Source organism: Diabrotica virgifera, chromosome 4 (assembly GCF_917563875.1).
Source record: "Diabrotica virgifera virgifera chromosome 4, PGI_DIABVI_V3a".
Lineage (NCBI taxonomy): Eukaryota > Metazoa > Arthropoda > Insecta > Coleoptera > Chrysomelidae > Diabrotica > Diabrotica virgifera.
Genome location: NC_065446.1, coordinates 28,482,837 through 28,508,270, shown reverse-complemented (window position 1 = coordinate 28,508,270; position 25,434 = coordinate 28,482,837). Strand labels below are relative to the sequence as shown.

The 25,434-nt window shown below is 31.5% G+C and overlaps 2 protein-coding genes across 2 annotated transcripts in view; one reads left to right on the top strand and one right to left on the bottom strand.

Annotated features, from left to right (window-relative positions):
- The window catches only part of LOC114349339 (uncharacterized), a 57,819-nt gene extending 43,544 nt beyond the window's left edge, over positions 1–14,275 (bottom strand). Inside the window, exon 1 of the mRNA XM_028299680.2 lies at positions 13,809–14,275. Within this exon, the coding sequence (XP_028155481.2) occupies positions 13,809–13,952 (144 nt within the window). The 5' untranslated portion in view covers positions 13,953–14,275. The remainder of the gene's footprint in view (positions 1–13,808) is intronic.
- LOC114349341 (uncharacterized) overlaps positions 1–25,434 on the top strand; it is a 184,270-nt gene that overhangs the window by 69,408 nt on the left and 89,428 nt on the right. The gene's annotated exons all lie outside the window — the stretch shown is intronic.

Genomic DNA, 25,434 nt, shown 5'->3' with positions numbered 1-25,434 from the left:
TAAGTCTTCTAGTTATAATACAAAAAGAGATATGGTAGGTGAGAAGAGTTTGTTTTTTTGGTGCATGCTCAAATCGGTGTATTCAACTTGAAATAACAGAGAAACGGTCGATTGTAGACGTATAATGCCACTAACATCTTTTGTAGTGCTTAAAAAGACCTTTAAAGTGAACAATATTAAATGTCGATTACATTCAAATTAAGCGAGATATGCTGCAAAAAAATTGATGACTAATGTATTTTAAGAAAAAATGAGAAGTATATTTAGCCCCTCATCCACCAGAATTTAAATGCATCGTTTTCGTTCTACTATACCTTTTATAATAGTGTTATTTCTATGTTCAAAATGTTGGACGGGTTTAAAATGAATGGTTTTTGAAAAAAAAATAGGATCAAATTATAGAGCGCATTTTTAAATTTTCTTAAAATCTTCCTTTTTCTCCCTGTAACTTGAAAACAATAAGAGATACAGTAATGAAAAATAAAAACAAAATTTTTATCTACAAAAACTCTACATTTTTGTTTTGTATCTTTTTTTCGTATCTCTTATCATTTTCGAGTTATATGGAGAAAAAGGAAGATTTTTAAGAAAATTTAAAAATGCGCTCTATAATTTGATCTTATTTTTTTCAAAAACCATTCATTTTAAACCCGTCCAACTTTTTGAACTTATAAATAACATTATAATAAAGAGTATTGTATAAGGAAAACGATGTTTTCAAATTCTGATAGATTAGAGGTTAAAATATACTTCCCATTTTTTCTTAAAATACATTATTCATCAATATTTTGCAGCATATTTCGCTTAGGTTGAATGTAATGGACATTTAATATTGCTCATTTTAAAGTTCTTTTCAAGCACGCTAAAATGTATTGGTAGTATTGTACACCTTAAATCGACCGTTTCTCTGTTATTTCAAGTTGAATACACCGATTTGAGCATGCACCAAAAAAACAAACTCTTCTCACCTACCATATATCTCTTTTTGTATTATAACTAGAAGATTTATGAAGGAACGAGTCTCTGTTTTTTATGAGCTACAAAAATATTTTTAATAGTTTTTTTGTTAGATGCATAGTTTTTAAGGTATTCGCAGAAAACCGTCCGAAAAGGTGTCATTTTCCAATGAAAATGGCCAATCTTCAACCACGAATAACTCAAAAAGTATTAAGTTTAAAAAAAAGTTATAGAACAGTTTTTGCTTAGAATCAGGTTCTCTGGCTACTTCCGTAGATATTTTAACCAAAAAATTTTCAACCCCGGGGAAAGGGTTGGAACCACCCCCAAGATAAAAGCGAACATCGGCATGGGGTAGACTTTTTTTCCTGATCTATTCCCTACTTACTCTGAAAATATCAAGTAAATCGTTGTAGTAGGATGGAATTCGGAGCCAAATATCCTCATTGACTGCCCTAATATAATCCTAAGAAATTGTCTGATATTATGTCCCTGCCACTTTAATTTTCTCTCCAAATGTAGCTCTAGTTATTTAACTGTTTTCTTGTACGGGGCGACAACATTGATGTCCTTCTCCTCCTCTATCCTTTATCCTTTATCCTTCGTAAGGACGTGGTGATGTTCTGGTATTCGACGTATGGTTGCTATCCAGTCTTCTCTGGGCGTGGTGTGCTGGTGCCTCAGACAGAGAGTAACCAGTAGTGCTCTTTATTTGGTCTGACCATTGATATAAAAATACCCAAGACCAATACCATTCCTTTCTCACTTAAGCGAACAAAGATAATTGCAATTCCGAAACCGGGCAAATCAAACGATAAGCCAGAAAACTACCGCCCCATAGCTCTACTTAGCATGGTATATAAACTATTAGAAAAGCTTCTCCTCAACAGAATTAGTCACAGGATACTAGAAAATGTCCCCATTGAACAAGCTGGCTTCCGCCCTCATCGAAGCTGTACGGACCAAGTGCTGTCATTAACAACTTTTATAGAAGCTAGTTTTCAAAAGAAACAAAAGACAGCAACAGTATTTATAGATCTAACAGCAGCATATGATACTGTTTGGAGACAGGGATTAATATATAAACTGGCCCGCATTATCCCCTGCAGAAAGATAATTAACCTCATTGACAACATGCTGACCAACAGAGCCTTCCAGGTTATAATGGGAAAGGAGACGAGTAGACAGATGAAACTTAACAATGGTCTTCCACAGGGTTCTGTCCTTGCCCCTTTACTTTTCAGCCTCTATATTGCTGACATGCCTGAAACCGAATCTCGGAAGTTTGGATATGCTGACGACTGGACCCTTGCAACAAGCCACCAATCTTTAGAAACTACAGAAATCACTCTCACGAATGACTTATCCATCCTCAGCGAATACCTTAAGAAATGGAAACTACAGCCAAGTACTACAAAAACTGAAGTATCAGCTTTTCATCTAAACAACAAGTTGGCAAACAGAGAATTGCGAGTGTATTTTAATAACAAGCTGTTAAAACACAATAAATACCCGAAATACCTTGGGGTTACTCTAGACAGAACGCTCACATTCAGAGAACACCTGACGAAAACAGCAGCAAAATTGAAAACACGCAACAATATAATACAGAAACTCTGCGGCACTACATGGGGGTCCACAGCATCAACATTAAGATCCTCTGCTCTTGGCCTGATATATCCGGTGGCAGAATACTGTGCTCCAGTGTGGCTAAATAGCAGGCATACCCACCTGGTCGACACCCAACTAAACCGTACTATGCGTATGATAACAGGCAAAATTAAGCCCACCCCTACAATGTGGCTACCTACCCTTAGTAATATAGCACCACCCAACCTAAGCCGCGAACATGCATTGGTTAAAGAATATAACAAAATAATGGAGAGTCGCCAGCTTCTAGTCCACAACGACATCCCCGATATTCTTGGAAACCGTCTCCGATCCAGGTTACCCCCTCTACAATCTGCTCAAGCGCTGCAGCAATCCAACTTTGACTTAAATACCCGATGGAGAGAAGATTGGGAAAGTAGGACAGATCCGCATTACCATAGTCTACCGGACATCATAGGGAAACCTGGCGAATTTGAACGTCCCCGTAAGATTTGGGCAGCCCTTAATCGAATTCGAACAAACTGTGGAAGATGCGCCGACTCCCTCCACAGATGGGGTAAATTCCCCTCGCCTTCTTGTGACTGCGGCGCTGCAAGACAGACGATCAGTCACATTGTTCAGGACTGCCCACGCAGAGCATACACAGGCGCCCCTATAGACTTTGTAATGGCAACCGAAGGGTCAATCGAATATATAAAAAAATTGGACATCTGTTTGTGATGCATTGTATAATGCATAAATCTAAATATTTCTGTGATATACTTAAGCCATACGCTAAATAAAATAAACCCAAGATAGAACCTATGAAGAAAATTCTTGGGTCCAAAGTTGCCGATAAAAAGTAGCCGATAACTTGACATAACAATGGCCGACTCTTGGTTTCCGGAATGATTTCTTGATTTAGTAACAGGAATGTCTGTTTTGCAATGTGTTTTATATTAAAATAATATGTCACCAAATAAAATATTTATTATTTATTAAATTCATAAACACCTGTCAACTTCAATCACGTCAGAAATTGTAAACAGTATGTGACGTCAGTTCCGTCGTGGATCAGATGCATGTAAAATTATACACAGTTAGACCGCTTGGGTCTGCCCATCTTCCTCGGGTTTTTTACCATCTACTTTGCCTTCAACCACTAATCTCTTCGTAACTTCTTTTCTTCTGGGTGTGTGTCTAACATACCTTAATATATCTTGGTTGGAAGCTTGGCGATTGTGGTAGGCCTAGTGTTTATGTCTAGTTCGGTTAATATTGAGATATTTGTGCGGTTTGGGTCCCAGAACACTGAAGTTGTTTATTACATTTTTATTTTCTGCAGTTCTGTTTTTTCTCCAATTTCTTTGGGATAATTTGGATCGATGGAATTGTTTGTGTCCATATTTTAAAAAATCATAAAAAACTCTGAGACCCTTCAACTTTTAAATATAAATGTTCGTATTTTAAACATAAATTTGAATGTACAGGTTGATTCACGCAAGTATAATATAAAATCTTGATTCGGGGGTGCTCCTCATAACGCTTAAGTGTCTTGGTGTGTTTATTTCTAGTGCATCTTTATTGTGATTTTAATCTACGGTATTCTTGTTTAAAAACGTAACCTTTTTAATTAAAAAATCCTCTTTTTTGACGAAGTTGGTTTCTAAATTGTCTTCGTATTATAAGTTTACAACCGTTTATTTAAGGTTAAGACTGTCTATTAAACAAACCTTCACATTTACCAGAAATTTTATTAAAGCCGGTCTTTCAAGGGCTGTGAAACAAGTTTATGTACAATATTTGTTGTTTAAATCCCTATAAAAACGTTATTACTGTTTTCTCTGATAAGAAAATGTTGACAGTTTTAGATAAAATTCTTCATATATTTGCAGGATATTTCTAGTTGTTTGTCTTGAGAAGACATAGGTACAGCTGTTGTCAAAATTCTCTAGTTTACCTAATATAATAAACTAGTCTGTTTAAAATTATTGTATTAGTACGGTTTTCTCACTGTCTTCAAGGGTGATAACTACAACAATCTTAAGGGGTGATTCTTAAAAAAATAATGTCAATTTGTTGTATAAACGTGTGTCTGCAAATGCTTCGTTTTCCGAGTTACGGGGTGTTGAAATTTTTCTTACAAGCTGACGGTTAATTTATTGCTCTGAAACCGGTTGAGATATACAAATGAAAGGTGGGTTTTAAGAGGTAGCTTGGAGGTAAAATTCGCAGATAAGTAGCTTTGATCATGCTGATCGAAAGTTATCATTGTCCCAAGACTGATAAATCAATTATTTCTGAATTATAGAGCTTCAAAGTGTCGGTTTATTCCTTATTCGTGTTTATTCAGATTCAAATGCCGTATATTGAATGTATGGGTCGGTACGTTTCCAAATTAATGATATTGAAAAATTCACTAAAAACCAACAACTTGAAGATCTAGAACTCATAAACAATTAATTTCTTAGTCTTGGGGCAATGAGAGCTTTCGATCAGCATGACCAAAGTTTGTCAATTTAACTGAAACCACTTTTGCATAAATAAATGATAGACCAGGGCATTTAGCACTAAAGATAACACAATAAATCTTGCAATTTATTTATTTATTCTGTAGAGGCTTGCAATTTTTTGCATTGTGTTCAGGATGATGCCAGGAAAAAAGTCTACTATACAAATTGGGTGGAATTGCGTAATTGCATTTTAAAATGCATCCAAAAGTGCAAAAACATGTCAAAATAAGTATATTAATGGCCGGATTTTGTTACTCGGGGGGTTTTTGGGGTCGCTGAACATAATGAAATAAAAAATTTTAGTAGTTCCAAAATGACACAAAAGCTAGGCATCGGATAAAAAAGTTTATTTGAAGAAAGTGTATTTTTTTGTTCTTCTTAATGGCGGTACAGGCTCGTTTTTTTAATATTGTATTTAATTACAGAGTAATTTCCACATATTAATATATTTTTCAAATTGGGCTCTGTACTGCCATTCTTTATTATATTACGAATACGTGTGCCAAATATCTCGAAAAAATATTCAAAATTACAGCCGCACTCTTGGAACGCGTTTTTGCTACCTGTTGATCGCTACTGTTTCCTCTTAACTTTCAAATGGTTTTTAGGTGAATCTGATATCCTAAAAATTAACGGAGTTATTAAAAAAAAAACAATAACATTTTTTGGAAAAAATTTTAAAAGATAAATTTTGAAAAATTTTTGGAGCATAAATTTTAATGCTATCAACTTGTTCGAGGACTTATTTGATAGATATTTCTAAGTACTTTGCCAAATGTTTAATAAGTTTATGTTATAAAATGCATCATTTTCCCGTTATGGTAGGGGAGCAAAGTATGCTAAATGTGCAGTCATTCGAGCGCTTTGGGGACCTATTGGGTTGTGAAGAGTAGGTCCTAAAACCAAAAAAAGTTAAGTAAAGTTTTACATTTTAGTGGGCGCTTGCCATTTTTTAATTTAATTTTCCATTTCCAACAATCGTTTTTTCCGATTATAACGCCATCTATCCATAATTCGAACAAATGTTTCGAATAAAAGTTACTTATTTTTACGTAAGGAATCCAAATCTGCAATAAAAAATGAGGGCTCCTATTTAAGATTTTAAAGTAACCACCACCCCACATCCATGGGGGGTGGTGTTTGGTGCCATTCGATAGATTTTTTAAAAATATCGATAAAGTGTATTTTACAGTTTTTCGATCTGATTTTCATTTCGCGAAATATCGCGGGATTCGTATTTAAAATATTAAATTTACCCCCCACCCCTCTCCGTGGGAAGTCGTGTTTGGTATCATTCGATAGATTTTTAAAAAATATTGGGCACATATTTTTTAGTTTTTCGATCTGTCATTATCTGTCAATTATCTATAACTCAATTTCAGTTACCATTAAAAGGTTTTTTTAGTAAGAGGTTTATTTCATTTTTTTATTAGCTTTAATTTTGGTAATAATAACTTTTTTATAAAAACTTATAATTTTTGAGTTATTTATGAAAAATCGGTTAAAAACATGCATTTTTGTAACGAAAAATTAAAATCTTTGATATTTAATAACTCAAAAAGTTTTGATTTATTTTAATAACTTTATATAAAAAATTTTGCTTAGAATCTGTCCCTTTATCGAATTATGGGATTATTTTTAATAAAATAATTTTCACTCTCGAGAAGGGGTGGCAACCCACCCTCAGGATAAAAGCGCAAGTTGGAATTATGTCACCTTTGTTCCTTGAGATATCGTCTAACCACTCACCAATTTTCCAGCAAATCGATGGAGGTTCAACGAAATCGGAGGTAATAGCTCATACCCACCTTCAGCGAATGCACTAAAATATGTAATTTTAATTACGATTATTGTAGTTTATTAGCAAAAAATATGCTGGTCAATAAAACTCAATAATTTAAACCCGAATGAACTGGCTATAACAGGTCCAATTTTATTTTTATTAATATCTTGGGAAAAACAATATATCAGTCAATAATAATTATAAATATTATATTTATTTTAATGATATTTTGTGTCAATAAACGTTTTGTTTTATTTGAATTTCCTATAGCTATAAATAAATAAGCGATAAGTAAAATTTTTCAACAGCAGCGATATTGCAGAATAGTAAAAAAAGTATTAATACTTAGAAAATTATCTCACAAACTTGAAAACTTTATATATCAGATATCTAAGATCTATACTAGATTATTTCCGTAAAATTAAATTTGATAATTTACTACATATCATGTAGGTACTTCCTGAAAATAAACCACGAGTGTAATCTATCTAAAGCCCTTTTTTTATCCAAGTTGGGATATAGGCCTTCTTATCTGACTACCATTTTCCTCTTTCCATTGCACTTTTCATCCATCTTGGACCAGCATGTATCTTTAAATCATCTACCTACCTTATCTGTGGTCTTCCTTTGAGTTGTTTTGATTCCCAGGGTCTTCAGTGCAACACTTGTTTGTTGGATTTATCGTTTTTCTGCTTGATGTTATTGCTTGCAAGTTTTCACTTTGTATCTGTTGCTTTTTCTATTTCTCACCTTCGTAACATTCCGTATTCCCAACATTAGCCTTTCCTCTTTGAGTATTCGCTAATTTATCCATGTTCGACCTTTTCTTTATCTTGTTAAACACGTTTGATGCCTTGAATTTCTTAAACCTGTTGTTCGATTTGAGTGATTTTTTTAGTATCTTATAGCTTTATTATTTAAGAATCTCAATGTATTAATATTGTTGCTAGACAGGTAAATGTCATTTTATACCGGGTGTAACAATCATACTGTGTTTTTTCCTTAAATTTCGGAACACTCTGTGGAATATTATAGCATAGATAAAATATTGAAATTAAAACCCAATTGTAGCCTTAGGCTTTCTTAACATTTTCTTTTTGGATCATTTGCTTATGTTGGATAATAAAAAAGGTAGGTACTTTAACAACTAGCCATGTTCTTCATCAATACAGGGTGTTTCTAAATAAGTGCGACAAACTTAAAGGGGTAATTCTGCATGAAATAATAATGACCATTTGCAAGATACGGGATGTTGATTTTTTTCTTACAAACTGACGGTTTATTTGTTGCTCTAAAACCGGTTGAGATATGCACTGAAATTTGGTGGGTTTTAAGAGGTAGTTATTGAACATTTTTTGACATACAATTAAGAATTTTATATTCACCATTGGCGTGCATACGGGATGTATCTAAAATATTTATACCTGTATGCAAGCTAATGGTGAATATAAAATTCTTATTTGTATGTCAAAAAATGCGCAATAACCACCTCTTAAAACCTACCAAATTTCATTTGCATATCTCAACCGGATTTAGAGCAACAAATAAACTGTCAGCTTGTAAGAAAAAATTCAACATCCCGTGGAAACGAAGCATTTGTGGACATATCTTTATAAAGCAAACAGTCATTATTTTTTCATGCAGAATTACCCCATAAAGTTTGTCGCACTTATTTAGAAACACCCTGTATTGATGAAGAACATGGCTAGTTGTTAAAGTACCTAACTTTTTTATTATCCAACATAAGCAAATGGATCAAAAAGCATAATGTTAAGAAAGCATAAGGCTACAGTTGAGTTTTAATTTCAACATTTTATATACGCCAGAATATTCCACAGGGTGTTCCAAACTTTAAGGAAAAAACACAGTATGATTGTTACACCCGATATAAAATGACATTTACTTGTCTAGCAACAATATTAATACATTGAGATTCTTAAATAATAAAGTTATAAGATACTAAAAAAGTCACTCAAATCGGTCAACAGGTTTAGGAAATTCAAGGCATCAAACGTGTATAATTCCCCTAGTGACCTAAATTTTTTGCCCGCCAGTGTATCTTATTATTTTGTATTTCTGTTGGGATAGTCTCTGATGTGTTACTCATTTTTTTTTCTCATAGTTCATTCTAAGACCGATATTTCTTGCTTTTCTATCTATAGTCCGTACAATATAGATATCGTTGCACGTCATTATCTACGTCAGAGATCTAAGTTGACATTGTTGCCCAATTACAAAAATTCTTGAATTAATTTTAAATCAAATATATCACATAATTACAGGATGATACAACAAAACAAATTAATAATCAATGTAAATAAATAAAAACATTAGAAATAGAAAACAAGAAATAAGTTATAATCTGACGTTAAAGTAAATAATAAAAACAATAAATACAATAAAACACATAATTATAGTAAAGAATAAAAACTTTATATTCCACTTATACAAATTAAATGAGACAAGGTTAGGGTATGTTTCTTTAAATTTAGATTAATAGAAATTTTCCAATATTATTTCTACGCGTATACAGTGATGAGCGTGCTAATAACCGGCAAAATAGCGCAAAAGATGGAAAACATATATTAAATTGCGAGATAAAAAGAAATAAAACTAGTAGAGTTGTTAAATTTAGCGATAGTAACATATAAATTGACATTATATTGATTGTTTCCCACCTTTAGACGTATCAGAGGAGTATGTCAATTAAAACTGTCACTGTGACAGTGGCATTTCTCAAATTCGTTCGATACGTCTAAAGGTGGGAAACAATCAATATAATGTCAATCTATAAGTTACTATCGCTAAATTTAACACCTCCACTAGGTTCATCTCTTTTTATCTCACAACTTAATATGTTTTCCATCTTTTACGTTATTTTGCCGGTTATTAGTGCGCTCATCACTGTATAATAAAATATGTCTATCATATATTATAGTGGCTGTAATTCCAGTGTACTCGGCTAAACGATTCTAAAAAGGAACAGACCTACGAGTTAAATATTTAGTGTTGGTATCATGTGACGTCACGAGCTATGACGCGGATGACGTGCAACGGTATCTACATTGTACGGACTGTAGTTCAAAAACAGTTATCGAATACTATAAGAAAAATTATATTTGAAAACTTTTAAAATGCTACAAAAAAAAAACAAAAAGAAAAGTTTTCTAACAAAAATTTGTAGTATATATATGTTATAGTCAAAGCCCGAATTTCAGGCACTCCTAGGTTTGACTAGGCAATCCTCAGGTCTGACTGACGGTCTTAGTCAAAGCCCGAAATAAATTGCAGTTTCGGCCTTTGACTAGAAAAACCTAGGAGAGACTAAGTTGGTCAGGCAAAGGTCGAAATTTAATTTTATGAAATCGAGGTTTGACTAGTCTTGAAGAGAAGGTGTCATCTACCTGAAGGATTTCGCCAGCCAGAAAGATAGCGGTGTAATTTTCATAATAGTAAACAAACTAAATTTGATATTGAAATGTTTATTAGTAGGTACTTAGCAATACACATTTTACCTAGAAAGTTGGCTTTCATTATTATGTTCAAATCCTCCTGAGAAAAGAATAGGTAGGGTGATTAGATTAGCCGACGTACCTATAGAACGTGTTTATTCCGACAAAACCCATCTTTACAAATTGAATAAGACTTATAAGTAAGAAGAAGTATTATAAGTTAATACTTTGTCATATCAATTTACTATTTTTGTTGGGAATAAGCCGTAAAATTGAAATAATAATTCTTATTACTTTCGCGTTATGTTCACTTTGTAAAGATTTTTTTGTTGGTACTCTAATATAACGATACATTTTTCGCAAAGTAACGTAAGTGACATTTTTGAAAATCATGTTTTTCCATTAAACTAACGCTATTATTGTTCAGAAGGCACTGCCAAAGTGTAGTAAGCCTATACATATATTATGTTTAAAGTAATTCTAGGATTACTACACTTTGGCGGTATCTTCTAAACAATAATAGTGTTAGTTTAATGGAAAAATATGATTTTCGCCAAAAATGACACTTACGTTACTTTGCCAAAAATGTATCGATAATACAGCTTATACATTGCATCCCTCGGTAGACCGCAAGCTGTATAGTAGAAACATTATCTTATAATATCTTATATTATTATGTGTAATATAAGTTAAGTTGACCGACAGAATATTATGTTTACTTGTATTACAGCTTCAGTGATGTATATACGTGGTGTACTAATACATAAATATGACGATTAGAACTCTTTCAACTCTTTGAATCGTTGTATCACAAAAACGGTGGCTCTTTCGAAAAAAAGTATTAAGACTTTTTTATAGATAATTATCTAATCTACATTTTTTGTTAAAGCTAATTTTATGATAAAACTTACCGTTTCGCTGAAAATCGCTAAAAACCATATTTGGTGACCTTTGACCCCGTGTAAATATTTTAGCTCGTGTCGGATTTATGAGGACTTTTTAGATTTCATTTATGATGGTATTTTGAACAATCCTGCCAATTTTCAGCTTGATAGTAATTATTGTACCTCACTCCTATTTTTGAGTCTAACCAGACCCGTCTATAAGTCAATAATTTCATTTTATGTTTACATCATGAATTTTATTCTGTTTAACAATGGTCTATTTTGCAAAAAAATTTGAAAAATATTTGTGCATCAACCCACTCAAAGACGAAGCTACATATATAATTATGCAGAATATATATGTCAATATTTTAAAATAATAAGGTATTATAGAAAAATGACAATATATCAAGAGAACGCGTAAAATAAAATTTTTGACTTAGACCACTCTGGTTTTCAACGGCTCATTTTTAACATCACAATTATTAACAACTTATGTAAATTTTCTACAAATGTGCAACATTTAAATGGTTTTCATCCCTATATTTTGGTGGCTCAAGCATGTAAAGCCCTGTTAACAGCACTGCTGATGAACACTTTAGTTCGAGAACGTTCTGTGATCAATTCAAGGAATTTTTTTTAATTAAATATAACTTTTATAAAGGATTTTAACCATTTTTTTGTTAATTAAAGAATTTGTTTTTCAATTAACAATGTTAAAATTATGTGATGATTGCTCAGATAATACTAATTTTCTTCTATTTTTTTCACAATAACTAATGGTTTTGTGGGGTTAGTAAGATTAATCGTTTAAGGTAATGGATTCTAACGATTTGTGGTAATTCCAGTTATAGACCAGGGCGCATCTGTAAAAATATTAGTACATTTGGACGTTGAGAGGTGACATAAATTTTTTGCGGAAATTGCTTGAAAATAACTCAAATAATAATATTTGAGTTATCCTCCCTCTCAAAAAGATCCAGAACATTGTTTAAATAATCAAAATGTCAAAAAATGAAGGAAAAATTCGATTTTTTTCTTCGTTTTTTGATTATAACTTTAAAAGTATTCATTTTCGAGAAAAGTCGTACTGACATAAAAGTTGCGTAATTGAATTTCCTACAATATAGAATTGGATAAAAATTTAAAAAATAGTCACCCTTGCTGCAAAATAGCAATAATGGCGAAAAAACAACATACAAAAACAAGTATTCGCATTTTACGTTTTTCAACCATTTATGCTACACTTAGGACCTTCATATTTCACTCAGAAAAACTTTATGATACAGTAAAACAATACTGTAAATTTCATTAAGATCGGTTCAATAGATTTTGCAAAATAAATTTTGCAATCCTACTTTCACAAAAAAAATTCATTTTTTCAAAATGTTACAGGACTGAAAATAAAGCAGATACCAAGTTGAATTTTTTTTGCGTATAGAAGTGTACTGTACCTCTCATTTGCAATTTGCAAAATTAAAATCGATTACTACCACGGCGTCAGAATTTTTTTAAATAAACATTAATTATTGGTGCTACGCGCAGGACAGCGGATAGTTTGCTCTGATTGGGCATTCCAATGACCTTTGATAATGATTGACCCATTTTAATTTTTATTACATTTCCATATAAATAAATAAATTTGTTTATTGCAAAATAAAAACACATACTCTATCCTTTGAAATAACACTTTTTTAGCAAAAACTTTCTTTGTTCATAAATTTTAACTTAGAGAATAAAAGTATATTATTTTTAAACATATGCAATTGTTTAAACAATGTTTCACAAACAATAATAAAATTAGTTTGATTTTTGTGGAATTAAAATATTAAAATACAACAAAATATAGAGTAAGAAAACAATATATTGGATAAAAATTGGAAGACATTTTGGTGGAAATCAACTTATGTGAATCGAACAACGCTGTCCTGCGCGTAGCATCAAAAATTAATGTTTATTTAAAAAATTTCCTGACGCCGTGGTAATTAATCGATTTTAATTTGGTAAATTGCAAATGAAAGGTACAGTACACTTCTATAAGCAAAACATAATTTAACTTGCTATCTGCTTTATTTTCAGTCCTGCAACATTTTAAGAAAATTTTTTTTTGCGAAAGCTGGATTGCAAAATTTATTTTGCAAAATCTATTAAACCGATTTTAATGAAATTTACAGTGTCGTTTTACTATATCATAAAGTTTTTCTGGGTAAAATATTAAGGTCCTAAGTGTAGCATAAATGGTTGAAAAACGTAAAATGCGAATACTTGTTTTTGTATGGTTTTTTTCGCAATTATTGCTATTTTTCAACAAGGGTGACTATTTTTTAAATTTTTAACCAGTCCTATATTGTAGGAAATTTAATTACGTAACTTTTATGTCACTACAACTTTTCTTAGAAATGAATAGTTTTAAAGTTATAATCAAAAAACCAATAAAAATGTTTCCTTCATATTTTGACATTTTGATTATTTAAACAATGTTCCGGACCATTTTGAGTGGGAGGATAACTCAAATATTATTATTTGAGCTATTTTCAAGCAATTTCTGCAAAAAAAAATTTGAGTCACCCCTCAACGTCCATCTCAAAACAGATGCACCCTGGACTATTAAAAGTTTTAAGTAACTTACCTGTTGGTGTAAAGCACTTTGAAATTTATTAACTGTCAAACCAGCCGAATGTTCTGTAGTCGTAGCCAAACACCAACAATTACACAAAGCATCATTAAGACAAACCAACCAAAAAAGTAACTCGGCTATTTTTCTTCGCTTCATTTCTCCGTAGTAACCACCCCCCTTGAAAAAAAGCTAATTGGGCCGCCCAGGGCGTCGGACTTCACCTCTTTTTAATTTTTACCGACGCTCGAAAAGAAATTATAACTGGCCGCCCAGTACGCAAAGGTCGAGGGTGCAATTTTTCGAGTGATTATATCGACCGGATGATCGAGTGAGGTTCAGCAGGAACGTGAAGAGAAAGAATTGTGTGTACCGCACGCGAGAAGAGAGTAACGCGATTTGATTGTAGATTGTTGATTGTGGTAGGTTCAGATGTCAGATGCTGCGATGGAGAAAGAGATGTGTGATGTGACACACACGACTGTCCTGTCTCTCTATCGCTTAACTGATAAGCGGGATTTTTTTGTAACATTAAGGGAATATCTGTAATCTCTTGTAGATTAATCACAGAATAGGATATTTTTTCCTAGGCCTGGATCCCGCTTACCAAAAAAAATTTATTAATAGTAAGCTGAAAATTTGTTAGTAGCTTAAGGGTGTCTAGTCGGACAAACTTAGATGAAGGGGAACACTGGAACAGGGGAAGTCTTAATTGTGGAACGGGTTACAGGTTTCGAACGTCAGACTACGAAAACGTCCCTTGTATTCTGTCGGACAGAACTTCCAATTGATATGTTACCCTTTCATTAAACTCTCATGCAAAAATGAGACTGCTATTTATCACCAACATAATTCCTGTCATTTCACATGTAGTCCAGAGAAATAAGATTTTTCTCGTGACACATCCCCCTTCAGGCCGAAACCAAATTTTTTGAGTAGTATGGACATCTATATTAATAACCTATATGTTTCCTGCAGCCGATTTTGATGATATACATAGTTATAAACAAATGAAGATCAAAAAACGGTAAATTTTCGCTTTTTTCTTCTATTACTAAAAAGTGAAGCATTCTAAACAAATTTGAGAATAATAAACTCATAAATCTTATAAAAAACTTCAATATGGCGTTCGCTGAATATGTCTATCCTTATTTGTTGCTTAGAAAATTGCAAAATAAGTCATAAATTTTGAGATTTTATAAATGTTCATAACTTATATAAAAATTAAGTTAGAACCTTCTTATTACCTACACGGAATGCTGAGACTTCTTGTGCTTAAATTATATTTTAAATTTCAAAGCGATTGGTCAAATAGTTTAAAAGTTATTTAATTTGTTTATCCCAAATTCATTTTTTTGCAACATTATAAGTCAGAAAATTATGAGGTTACAGTAATACTTCGTACAGTTTATGAAAGAAGAAAATTTATTCTATTAACTTAATTAAAAAAAATGACAAAAAGTAATTTTAAACAGTGTAAAATTATTTTGCAAAAACATGTCGATTTTTTGCTTACTTATAAACAATTAGAATAACTTTTTAACCGTTACCCGTAGAAAAATTATTTTTTCATATTTAGAAAGACTGAATTTTTATACACATTTAGAAAAAAAATCAATTGTCCCAGGACAATTAGTGACGAAGTTAGCCCCCCATTTTTTAAATTCACATGTTCTGGCAAAATAATTTTGCAATATTTAGAATTATTTTTGTCATTTTTTTTAAATTAAATTAATAGTGTAAATCTTCTCCTTTCATAAACTATCCAAAGTATTACTGTAACTTCATCATTTTCTGACTTAAAGTGTTGCAAAAAAAATTAATTTGGGATAAACAAATCAAATAACTTTTAAACTATTTGACCAATTGCTTTGAAATTTAGGGTATGATTTAAGCACCAGAAGTGCCAACGTTCCGTGTAATAAGAAGGTTCCTAAGTTAATTTTTACATAAGTTATGAATATTTATAAAAACTTAAAATTTATGATTTATTTTGCAATTTTCTAAGCAACCAATAAGGATAGACATGTTCAGTGAACGCCATATTGAAGTTTTTTATACGATTTTTGAGTTTCTTAGTCTCAAATTTTGTTTAAAATGCTTAACTTTTTGATAATAGACGAAAAAAGCGAAAATTTACCGTTTTTTGATCTTCATTTGTTTATAACTATGTATATCATCAAAATCGGCTGCAGGAAACATATAGGTTATTATTATAGATGTCCATACTTCTCAAAAAATTTGGTTTCGGCCTGGAGGGGGTTGTGTCATCAGCAGGATATTTTTTTTCCTTATTTCTCTGAACTAATGATCTGCGTGTCGGACTTGTTAAAATGCCCAACATATTTGTCGGACAAACATTTTTTCATAATATGAATATATTATATTATATAAAGTTTGCTATTGAATAAAAAACAGCCTGTTAGTTTTCAGAATCATAAATTTGTCAGGATGACAAGTTCCACAATTAAAATCACGTTCCACAATTAAAAATTCCCTGTTCCAGTGTTCCCATACATCAACGTTTGTCCGACTAGACACCGTTAAGGTACTAGTACACTTTAGAAGACCAAAAATAAGCATGTTTTCAAGATTTTTTTCTCAGAACCCTTATTAAAAATGAACATAAAACTTTTTACATATCAATATCTAACTCTTAGAGAATACAAAAAATATATCATTTTTCATTTATGCACGTACACTAATATTGTAGAGGGTGCCAAAGTCGAGTTCTCGAAAAAAAAAGTAGTTCCGATGGCGGACAGTTAAGCTCAGGATTGGGATCTCTGAAACAAAAAAATCGTACGGTATTTGAAAAAGGAAGGTCTCTTACGTGACAATTTACCACCGTTAGTGAAAAATTCCGTAAAAATAAGATTTTACGGAAATTTGAAAAAAAAATTGTGAAAAAATCACCCGTTTTTCTTCAGTTTTTCATGGTTAAAAAATATTTATTTTTTATTTTTTGGTCAAATTGTGGTAAATTGTCACGTAAGAAACCTTCCTTTTTCAAATGCAGTACGATTTTTTTGTTTCAGATATCCCAATCCTGAGATTAACTGTCCGCCATCATTTTTCGAGGCCTCGACTTTTGCGCCCTCTACAATATTAGTGCACGTGCATAAATGAAAAAAAAATATATTTCTTGTACTCTCTAAGAGTTAGATATTAATATGTAAAAAGCTTATGTTCATTTTTAATGCAGTTTCTGAGAAAAAAATTCTTGAAAAAAATGATTATTTTTGGTCTTCTAAAGTGTACTAGTTCAAACAAAATTTCAGCTTGCTATTTATAAACTTTTTTTGGTACGCAGGATCCAGGCCTATCCTTATTGTTTTAATAGATGATATCGTTATTTTTGGTGCTCTAAACGCGGAATTTACTATGAGAATAAATACAACACATAATATTTCCATATAATCTTTATTTAATCAAAAACCATAGTTTTACAATAAAAAATGCTATTTTTTTTTAGGTATGAAAGGTCATGAAAGTTTCACTAAATATATCTCATTGTGATATACAATTCAAGTTATTTTGTAGTTTTCTTCCTTTTCAATGCTTCAGTTGGAGTTTCCCTGTAAATCGACCTTGAAATTGTAGAAGCCTTGGAGGTTGTCACCAAGAAAGTATACCAATAAGTTTTCAATTTAAAAATCTTTTAGTAATATTTTTAATATTTTCAATATTATTAATTTTGCTATTAGGATTGAAAACTACTTCATCTTTCAATTGCCAGATGACGCTAGTCACCTAGTACCTTCACTTCAGTCGCAATGGGTGGGAAAAACTCGGTGCTGGTCATTTAGGATATGGAGAACAGTGCCTACGTTCTCTCCGAGGAGGCTCCAATAAGAGCCGAAAATCGCGATTCAGAGGACTGGACTGCGCTCCGTATTCTAATTGAAAAGTAAGATTGTTTTGCGTTCGCATTGCAACTGAATAAAAATGGTATACATTTTTATTTTATAGTCGTATTACTCCGTAGAGTAACCAGGTGCGTTTTCCGTTGGAACTTTACCAAGCTGCAGACGGGGGATGTGAATTGCATAGTGTAGAATTCCTTCCCTTTATCTTCACTGCAGCATCCATGGCAGCTGAATAAAAATGGTATACATTTTTATTTTCCATTTATCTTTGCCTGTATTCGATTATGAAAGTAGATGTTTTCGATGGTTTGTATAATATTGATTGGTATGTTTCTTCTATACAGTAAATGTAAGACGTGTTCGACTTGGATGCGATCGAAAGCCTTTGTCAGGTCTATAAAACATAGATATGCTGGTTTATTGTACTCAATGGCCTTTTCTGTGATTTGTCTCAGTACAAATACGGCGTCTACGCAGGATCTTCCGGATCTGAATCCTTGTTCATCTGATAAAGTTGTTAGTTTATTGATTTTGTTGGTTAGGACTTTTGTGGTTAGCTTAAGTGCGGTGTTCAGTAAATTTAAACGTCTATTAATTGTTGGGGTCTTCTTTGTGTCCTTTCGAAGTGGAAAGCGAAACGTCAAAACATTAGTTAATTAAAAATGTAATTTTAATGGAGGGACCGCAGATATAAAAACCTTAAAAAAAAAACTGGAGAAAAAAAGCACGAAACAGATCAGAGTGGAGAAGAATCCTGGAACAGGCCAAGACCCAGAAAGGGCTGTCGAGCCAATGATGATGATGACCGCAGACGTTCGGAAACAATAATTAGCGTCTCTTTGCAAAGACAATGACGTCGACTTTGCAAAGTAACAAGACACTTACTCAACACACACACTACACATTACTCTCCTGACTTAGTGATAAGTTATACAATTACGTGGCTAAAGGTTCTAGTTCTAAACCAAAGCCAGAATCAGAGAAAAAAAATATAATTTTCATTACACCAATAATTATTGTGGCTTAATCCCATATAAACATAATAATTAAAGAATATTATGCTATTCTCAGTATATCAGTATTATTAACATACATATTTTATTGGATTCATATTGAGAAAAACGAGGTATAACAACTCATATCCGTATCAATACTCTTTATGTACTATATGTACTTAAAATCAGGGCAGAAGCCATGAAGCTGAATATAATTAACCATTGTATGTTTTATGTAATTAAATATGAAATAAATTATAAAATTATCAACTATTCATATTTTAACCTAGAAATTGACTATATCGATAATAAGGTTGCAAACATTCTAAAATAATTTATTTCTGTTGCATTTCAATAAATTTATCGATAATCATCGTGGTTTTTATATATTTTTCTACAACCGTGTTAAAAATGCAATTTTTAGCACTTCATATAGGGGAGTGCATTTAGATTTTCACTTCGGAAAAAATCAAACAAGATAAAACTTTTTGTAATTTCATTAAGAAATGTTTAATAAACAACATATCAAAAAGTTCTACTCGAGAAGTGCGTGCTTCATTTTTTATTAAACAAATGAACAGCGAAGTTAGATGTTTTTTTAAATAACTCCGAAAATATAATTTTTAGAAAAAAACTGACTTGACCATTGAAAAATTCATAAAATTTTACAAAAAAAAACCTTTTATAAAGATTTTTCTAAAATTAAATCTCTAGCTTCTGTAATTTTTTATTTATAACGCTAAGGTCACCCTTCTCACACACATTGGCGCACTGTAAACTAGCGTTGGAAGAAGTGCACAGTTGAGTTTTTTTAATGTAATTCTTTAACTAATGGATCAAAAGAAATTTTACAAATTGGACATGAAAGAAGATGAAATAAGCTATCTTATGGTTGTAATAAAAAGAAATAAAATGTATGGACATAAGTACGGTGCGGGCGAAAAATGAGCCTTACATGAATTTTGTTTTAAAATGATTTAAAAATGTGTAACTAATACAATTTTACTTATAAAACTCTCAAATTTGCACAACTTAACTCTTAATCATCTTACTAAACGATGTTTTATTAAAAAAAAATCTCAAAAATTTAATTCAAATAATACGATGTCTCAAAAAATGTAATTTTTGAAAACTTCGTAGTTTTACAGAATTCCCACCAGTTTAAGACGGTATTACTTAGGCTTGAATAAATCTAATACGATTTTTTTGCTATTTTTTTAAAGCTTGGGATGTAATCTTTAAAAAACACTGAATTATTTTAGTTTAAAATTGAAATAAACAATTTATTTTTGAGAAAACTAAGAAAGATAACAAAAATGTAATACAAAAACCGAAAATTACCAGCTGAAAAAATGTATATACAGAGTGATCAAAACTTTTTTCTGTAAAACTTACCTAAAATACATTTAATAATAAGCTTCAACAATAATAAATGTTCAACAAAAAAAATTTTTTTAGCTCTTATACAGTATGTCTGCGTAACTTGGAACCTATTGATAACTTTTTTAATATCAGTTTTACGAAAAAAAGTTATTTTTTATAAAATACTCTGCATCGTATATAACATAAGATGCAACCATCAAATATCAAATTTTGTTAATTTTGTACGAGGTATGTCAAAAATATGAATTTCACTCAAGAGTAAAGTACCTTTAGATTTCACAATATCGAAAATTTTTATAAAGAAAAGTTGTTTGGAATTAAAAACTATGTTTCAATATGTAATTATATCCTTCTAATCGAAAATTTGTTTTTTTTTTAAATATTCTTTCTAATACATTTTAATTTTTAATATTATTGTGAAAATTATTTGTTTATCTTTTTTTTAAGAATGAAATTCCATATTTGTTTGATTGGATTCTACTTGTTTTTCATTTAAATATCCGCCATTTTGGATCCGCCATTTTGAAATTTAAATTTTAATCTTTAATTCAGATTCAACAATCTGTTAAAAATAAAAACAATAAATGTTTTACAAAAATGTTCTTTTTTATGTTCTTTTTAGAAAATCCACATTTTGGATCCGCCATTTTATATTTTATAATGTTAACATTTAAGTTAGATTTATCAAAGCACTCAAAAATAAATATATGTAGAAATAAATACATTTTGTAAAGTAATTATGATTTTACAACTATTTTTTAAGTTATCCGCCATTTTAGATCTGCCATTTTATAATTTAAATTATCAAAATTGGATTCAGGTTCAGCAACCTCTCAAAAATATCCACATATATGCAAACAAATACGTTTTATAAAAAAAATTCGGATTTTACAACTACTTTTTAAGGATTTTTAGGAAAAAATCCGCAATTTTGAATCCGCCATTTTGAATTTGCAAATTGTAATGTCAGATTTGGGTTCTAATGTAGTGTCAGCATAATCAAAACTAAAATAAAAACATTTTTTATCAAAATAAAATGTTGAATTCACCCATATTCTTAACATTATTTATACAAAGTAATTGTTATTGTTTAAACAATTAATAAACAATTAGCGGCGAAATTTGTGAGTAGAACTTTTTACTTTAACATATTTATAAACTAACAAAAAAAGTTTTAGAAAAATATAACCTTGTTTGATTTTTTCCGAAACATTGTATCTTTTCGTTCTAATTGCACTCCCCTAATAGGAGCTTTAAAAATGCTACTTTAAGGCACTTAAAGTACTGTAAAATTTTTAAGGCACTGCAGTTAAAAATGAATTGTCAAATTGTGAAACGTCAAAATATTTATATTTTATTTATTAACATTAATATTAATAGTACAACTTGCGCAATTTGAAAAAGGTGGTTTAAAAGGTTTTTTAAAATTTAATTTAAACTGTATTATTGCATTTTTAACACGTTTGTAGAAAAAACAAGTTTATGTAACGGTATAATATTTTAGCTAAGAATTTTTAGACATTCCCCTCGAGTGTAAACAACCAGTTTTACCTTTTACGGGTCATAGGTTTCATGGTTTCAGTAATTAACAAAAATATTGTATTTTATAAATTTATAACGTTTGTAGAAAAAATATTGTACGATATACGTGTTAAAAAGTACATTTTTAAGGCACCCAATGTGCAAACTTTCACATGCGTGCCTTAAAATTGTACTTTTAACACTTATATCATAAATAACTATTATTATTATATCATTATGAAAGATTTTTTTAATAAAGAACTGGCTGCAAAAGTTTCACATAAAAATGCATTATGCAAAAATAAAAAGTAGTAAGTAGGTATATTTGTTTTCTAAAAATACCCTAAAGCCAAAAAAATAATTATTCAAAAAAATTATTTCTTTTTAATTAAAGAAAAGGTTAATGTTTTAAATGGTTAAAGTTTTATTTATATAAAACTAAAAACAAAAAATCTTGAAGGACGTTTTGAGACATTATTTTTTAATACAATTTGAACATTTTAGAAATTCTATCTTGAAATAAATGAAGGAAAAACATTGTCAGATATAAATTAAGGGGAACGGAGCAAAATGCAAAATTTTGAGGCATGTCAAAATTTTCAATGTTTGAAATGTATTCATTTTTTTTCTAATCCTGAGAAAACTAATACGTATCTTTGAAAAATTTAAACGCAGAATGAAAGACTACTTTCTTACCGAGGGCCGAAAGTCCCTTAGAATAAATAAAAAATTCCTTTTGGATGAAATATTTGCAATTATTAAAAATCACACTAAATTTTATCTTTTATTTTCACCCCTGTAACTTATTAAAATAAACATTATAGAAGTTTTCAGGGACTTTCGACCCTCGGTAATAATGTAATCAATCTTTCATTCTGCGTTTAAATTTTTCAAAAATATTTATTAGTTTTCTCAGGATTCGAAAAAAATTAATACATTTAAAACACATTGAAAATTTTGACATGCGTCAAAATTTTGTATTTAGTCTACAAATAGCAAAAAAATCTCCAATTTGAACGCTTTCTTTGAACAGCAACTCAGAAAACCTCAGAGTACTCGGTGTGTACCAATTTAGTGTCGGAAAGCCTCAAATTCTAAACATGACGTGCATAGCAGTCACTGTAGCCACTAAGATCTCCGAGGGTCGGTTCTGATTTCATATTCGTGTTCAGCAAACCCAAAATCCCATAATCAATAAACCCATAAGCAATGCGTTTGCATCAATTTAGTACCGAAATTTCTCGACATTCCATAAGGTGATATTCCTTAGGACCAGGTGCTCCGGTGTCTGTTCTGATGGTGTATTCGTGTTCAGCAACCCCAAAAAATCCCCCAGTAATTCATTTGCATCAACTAAATGCCGAATACCATCGAAACTCCAGAAGATGACGTCCCTTGCAGTGACACTGGGTACCAGGTGCTCCGGAGGTTGGTTCTGATTGCGTATTCGTGTTTAGTGACCTCAAAACCCTCCTGTAATCCATCCGTATCAATTAAATGCCGAAAACCCTCTAAACTCCAGAGATGACGTCCCTTGCACTGGCCCTGGGCACCAGGTGCTCCGGGGGTCTGTTCTGATGGCATATTCGTGTTTAGCAACCTCAAAACCCCCGAGTAATCTATTTGCATCAATTTAATGCCGACAACCCTCGAGACTCCAGAAGATGACGTGCCCTAGTAGTGATCCTGAGCACCAGGTATTCCGTAAATTCTGATGACATATTCGTGTTTAGCGACCCCAAAAACCCATGAGTACCTAATCCGTTTCTTCTTCTTCTACGGCACTACAGCACAAATTGAGCCTTGGCCTCCTTTATTTTTTGCCTCCACCCTTGCTTGTCTGTGGCTGCTCTTCTCCATACACGGACTCCTAAAAGGGCTTGTGCGTCGCTGTTTACTGTGTCTTCCCAGCGCTTTCTAGGCTTTTCAACCGGTCTCTCTCCCTACATTCTAGCAGTCAGTGCTCTTTTTGGTAGCCTATCCTCTCCCATTCTTATCACATGTCCGGCCCATTGCAATCTTTGTATTCTAATGAAGTCTGACAGGGGTGCTTCCTTATAAAGTTGATAAAGTTCGTTGTTGTATCGACTTCTGAAGATTCCGTTTTCCCTTACAGGTCCTAGTATTCTCCTCAGTACTTTCCTTTCGAATATGTCGAGTTTGTTTTTGGATGTTTCTTTCAGGACCCGGGCTTCACTGCCTAATCCGTTTGCATCAATTTAATGCCGAAAACCCTCGAAACTATAGAAGATGACGTCTCTTGCAGTGACGTTGAGCACCCGGTGATCCGGGAGTCAGTACTGATGGCGTATTTGGTCCTTAATATATTGATTTTGACATGATTATGCACTTTTGGATGCATTTTATGCACTTTAAAGTGCAATTATGCATTTCCACCCATTTTTGAATAGTAGACTTCTTTCCTGACCTCATCCTGAATATAATGCTCAAAACCACAATTCTCTAGAACAGGACTCTAGTATACAGGATGAGGCAGATAAAGGGCCTATTAGAAATATCTCGAGAACTCAAGGCAAGAGAATAATGAAAATTGGAATACAGGGGTTTTGAGGTATGAACTATTTAATGAAAATATTTTGGTCTCTGCTACTTCCGGTTATACCAAAAGTTGATTGTAACTTCGTTTTTTTTTTTAATGATACATCCTGTATATTTTTACATTTTTGGATTCTGCTTGAAGTCTTCTTTCTTAAAATATGAGGTTTTGTAATATTATACAGGGTAATTTAAAAGATAATTACGGTTTTCTATAAATTTTTGTAGCAAACTTCACACCCTGTAGAATTGTACTGATTTGATATCAAAAACTCCATTATTTATATTTAAGTGATTTTTAACATAGTCTATTTTTTTCTTATTAATGGCGGTACAGGCTCGTTTTTTTAATATTGTATTTAATTACAGAGTAATTTTCACATATGTACTATATTATGTAAATATATTTCTCAAATTGGGCTCTGTACCGCCATTCTTTATTATATTACGAATATGTGTGCCCAATATCTCGACAAAATATTCAAAATTACAGCCGCAATCTTGGACCGCGTTTGTTGCTACCTGTTGATCGCTACTATAGCCTCTTAAACATTTGCTTTGCTTAAACATTCTATTCTTTTGCAGTTCCAGTTGCTTTGCTACCATAACTAATATAAATTTTTCTAATGAGGAACTGATTCAGATGTTTTTTTTGTTCTAGGAGAGTATAACAAATAAAAATGTGCTACTAGCAATAAGAATTTATCATCAGCAATTCCATGATAGATGACAACCAAAAAGAGAAACTTTTCAAAATTTACTAGAGCGGTTTTAACGAACTGGACATTTAGATTACGAGAAATCGGATCGAACAAAAACTATTGTAAATGATTAAAATGAATTAAATGTTAGTATCACTGAGAATCTGCATATTAGTATGAACGTTCTCGTAATCTAAGTGTCTAAGTACGTCGAAACTATTCCAGTAAACTTTGAAAAGTTTCTCTTCTTGGCTGTCGTCTATCAGGGAGTTGCAGATGATAAATTCTTATTGCTAGTAGTACATTTTTGTTATCCTCTCCTAGAACAAAAACTTTACTACTCAGTTCCCCATTACAAAAATTTATATTAGTAATGCTAACAAAGCAACTGGAACTATAAAAATAATAAATATGATGTCTAATGTTTAAGCAAGTTTAGTGTCAAAGACACAGCCAACTAGGTAGAATATGGTTTGTTTTTATTAATATTTGATGCACCAACAATCTTAACAACGTAGGTATTTTGGTATCTCATCCAATATTAATAAATTAAGGATCATTCTAGATTAACATATATTTATTTTCAAAAAATAATTTTTGATTGAATATTTTCACG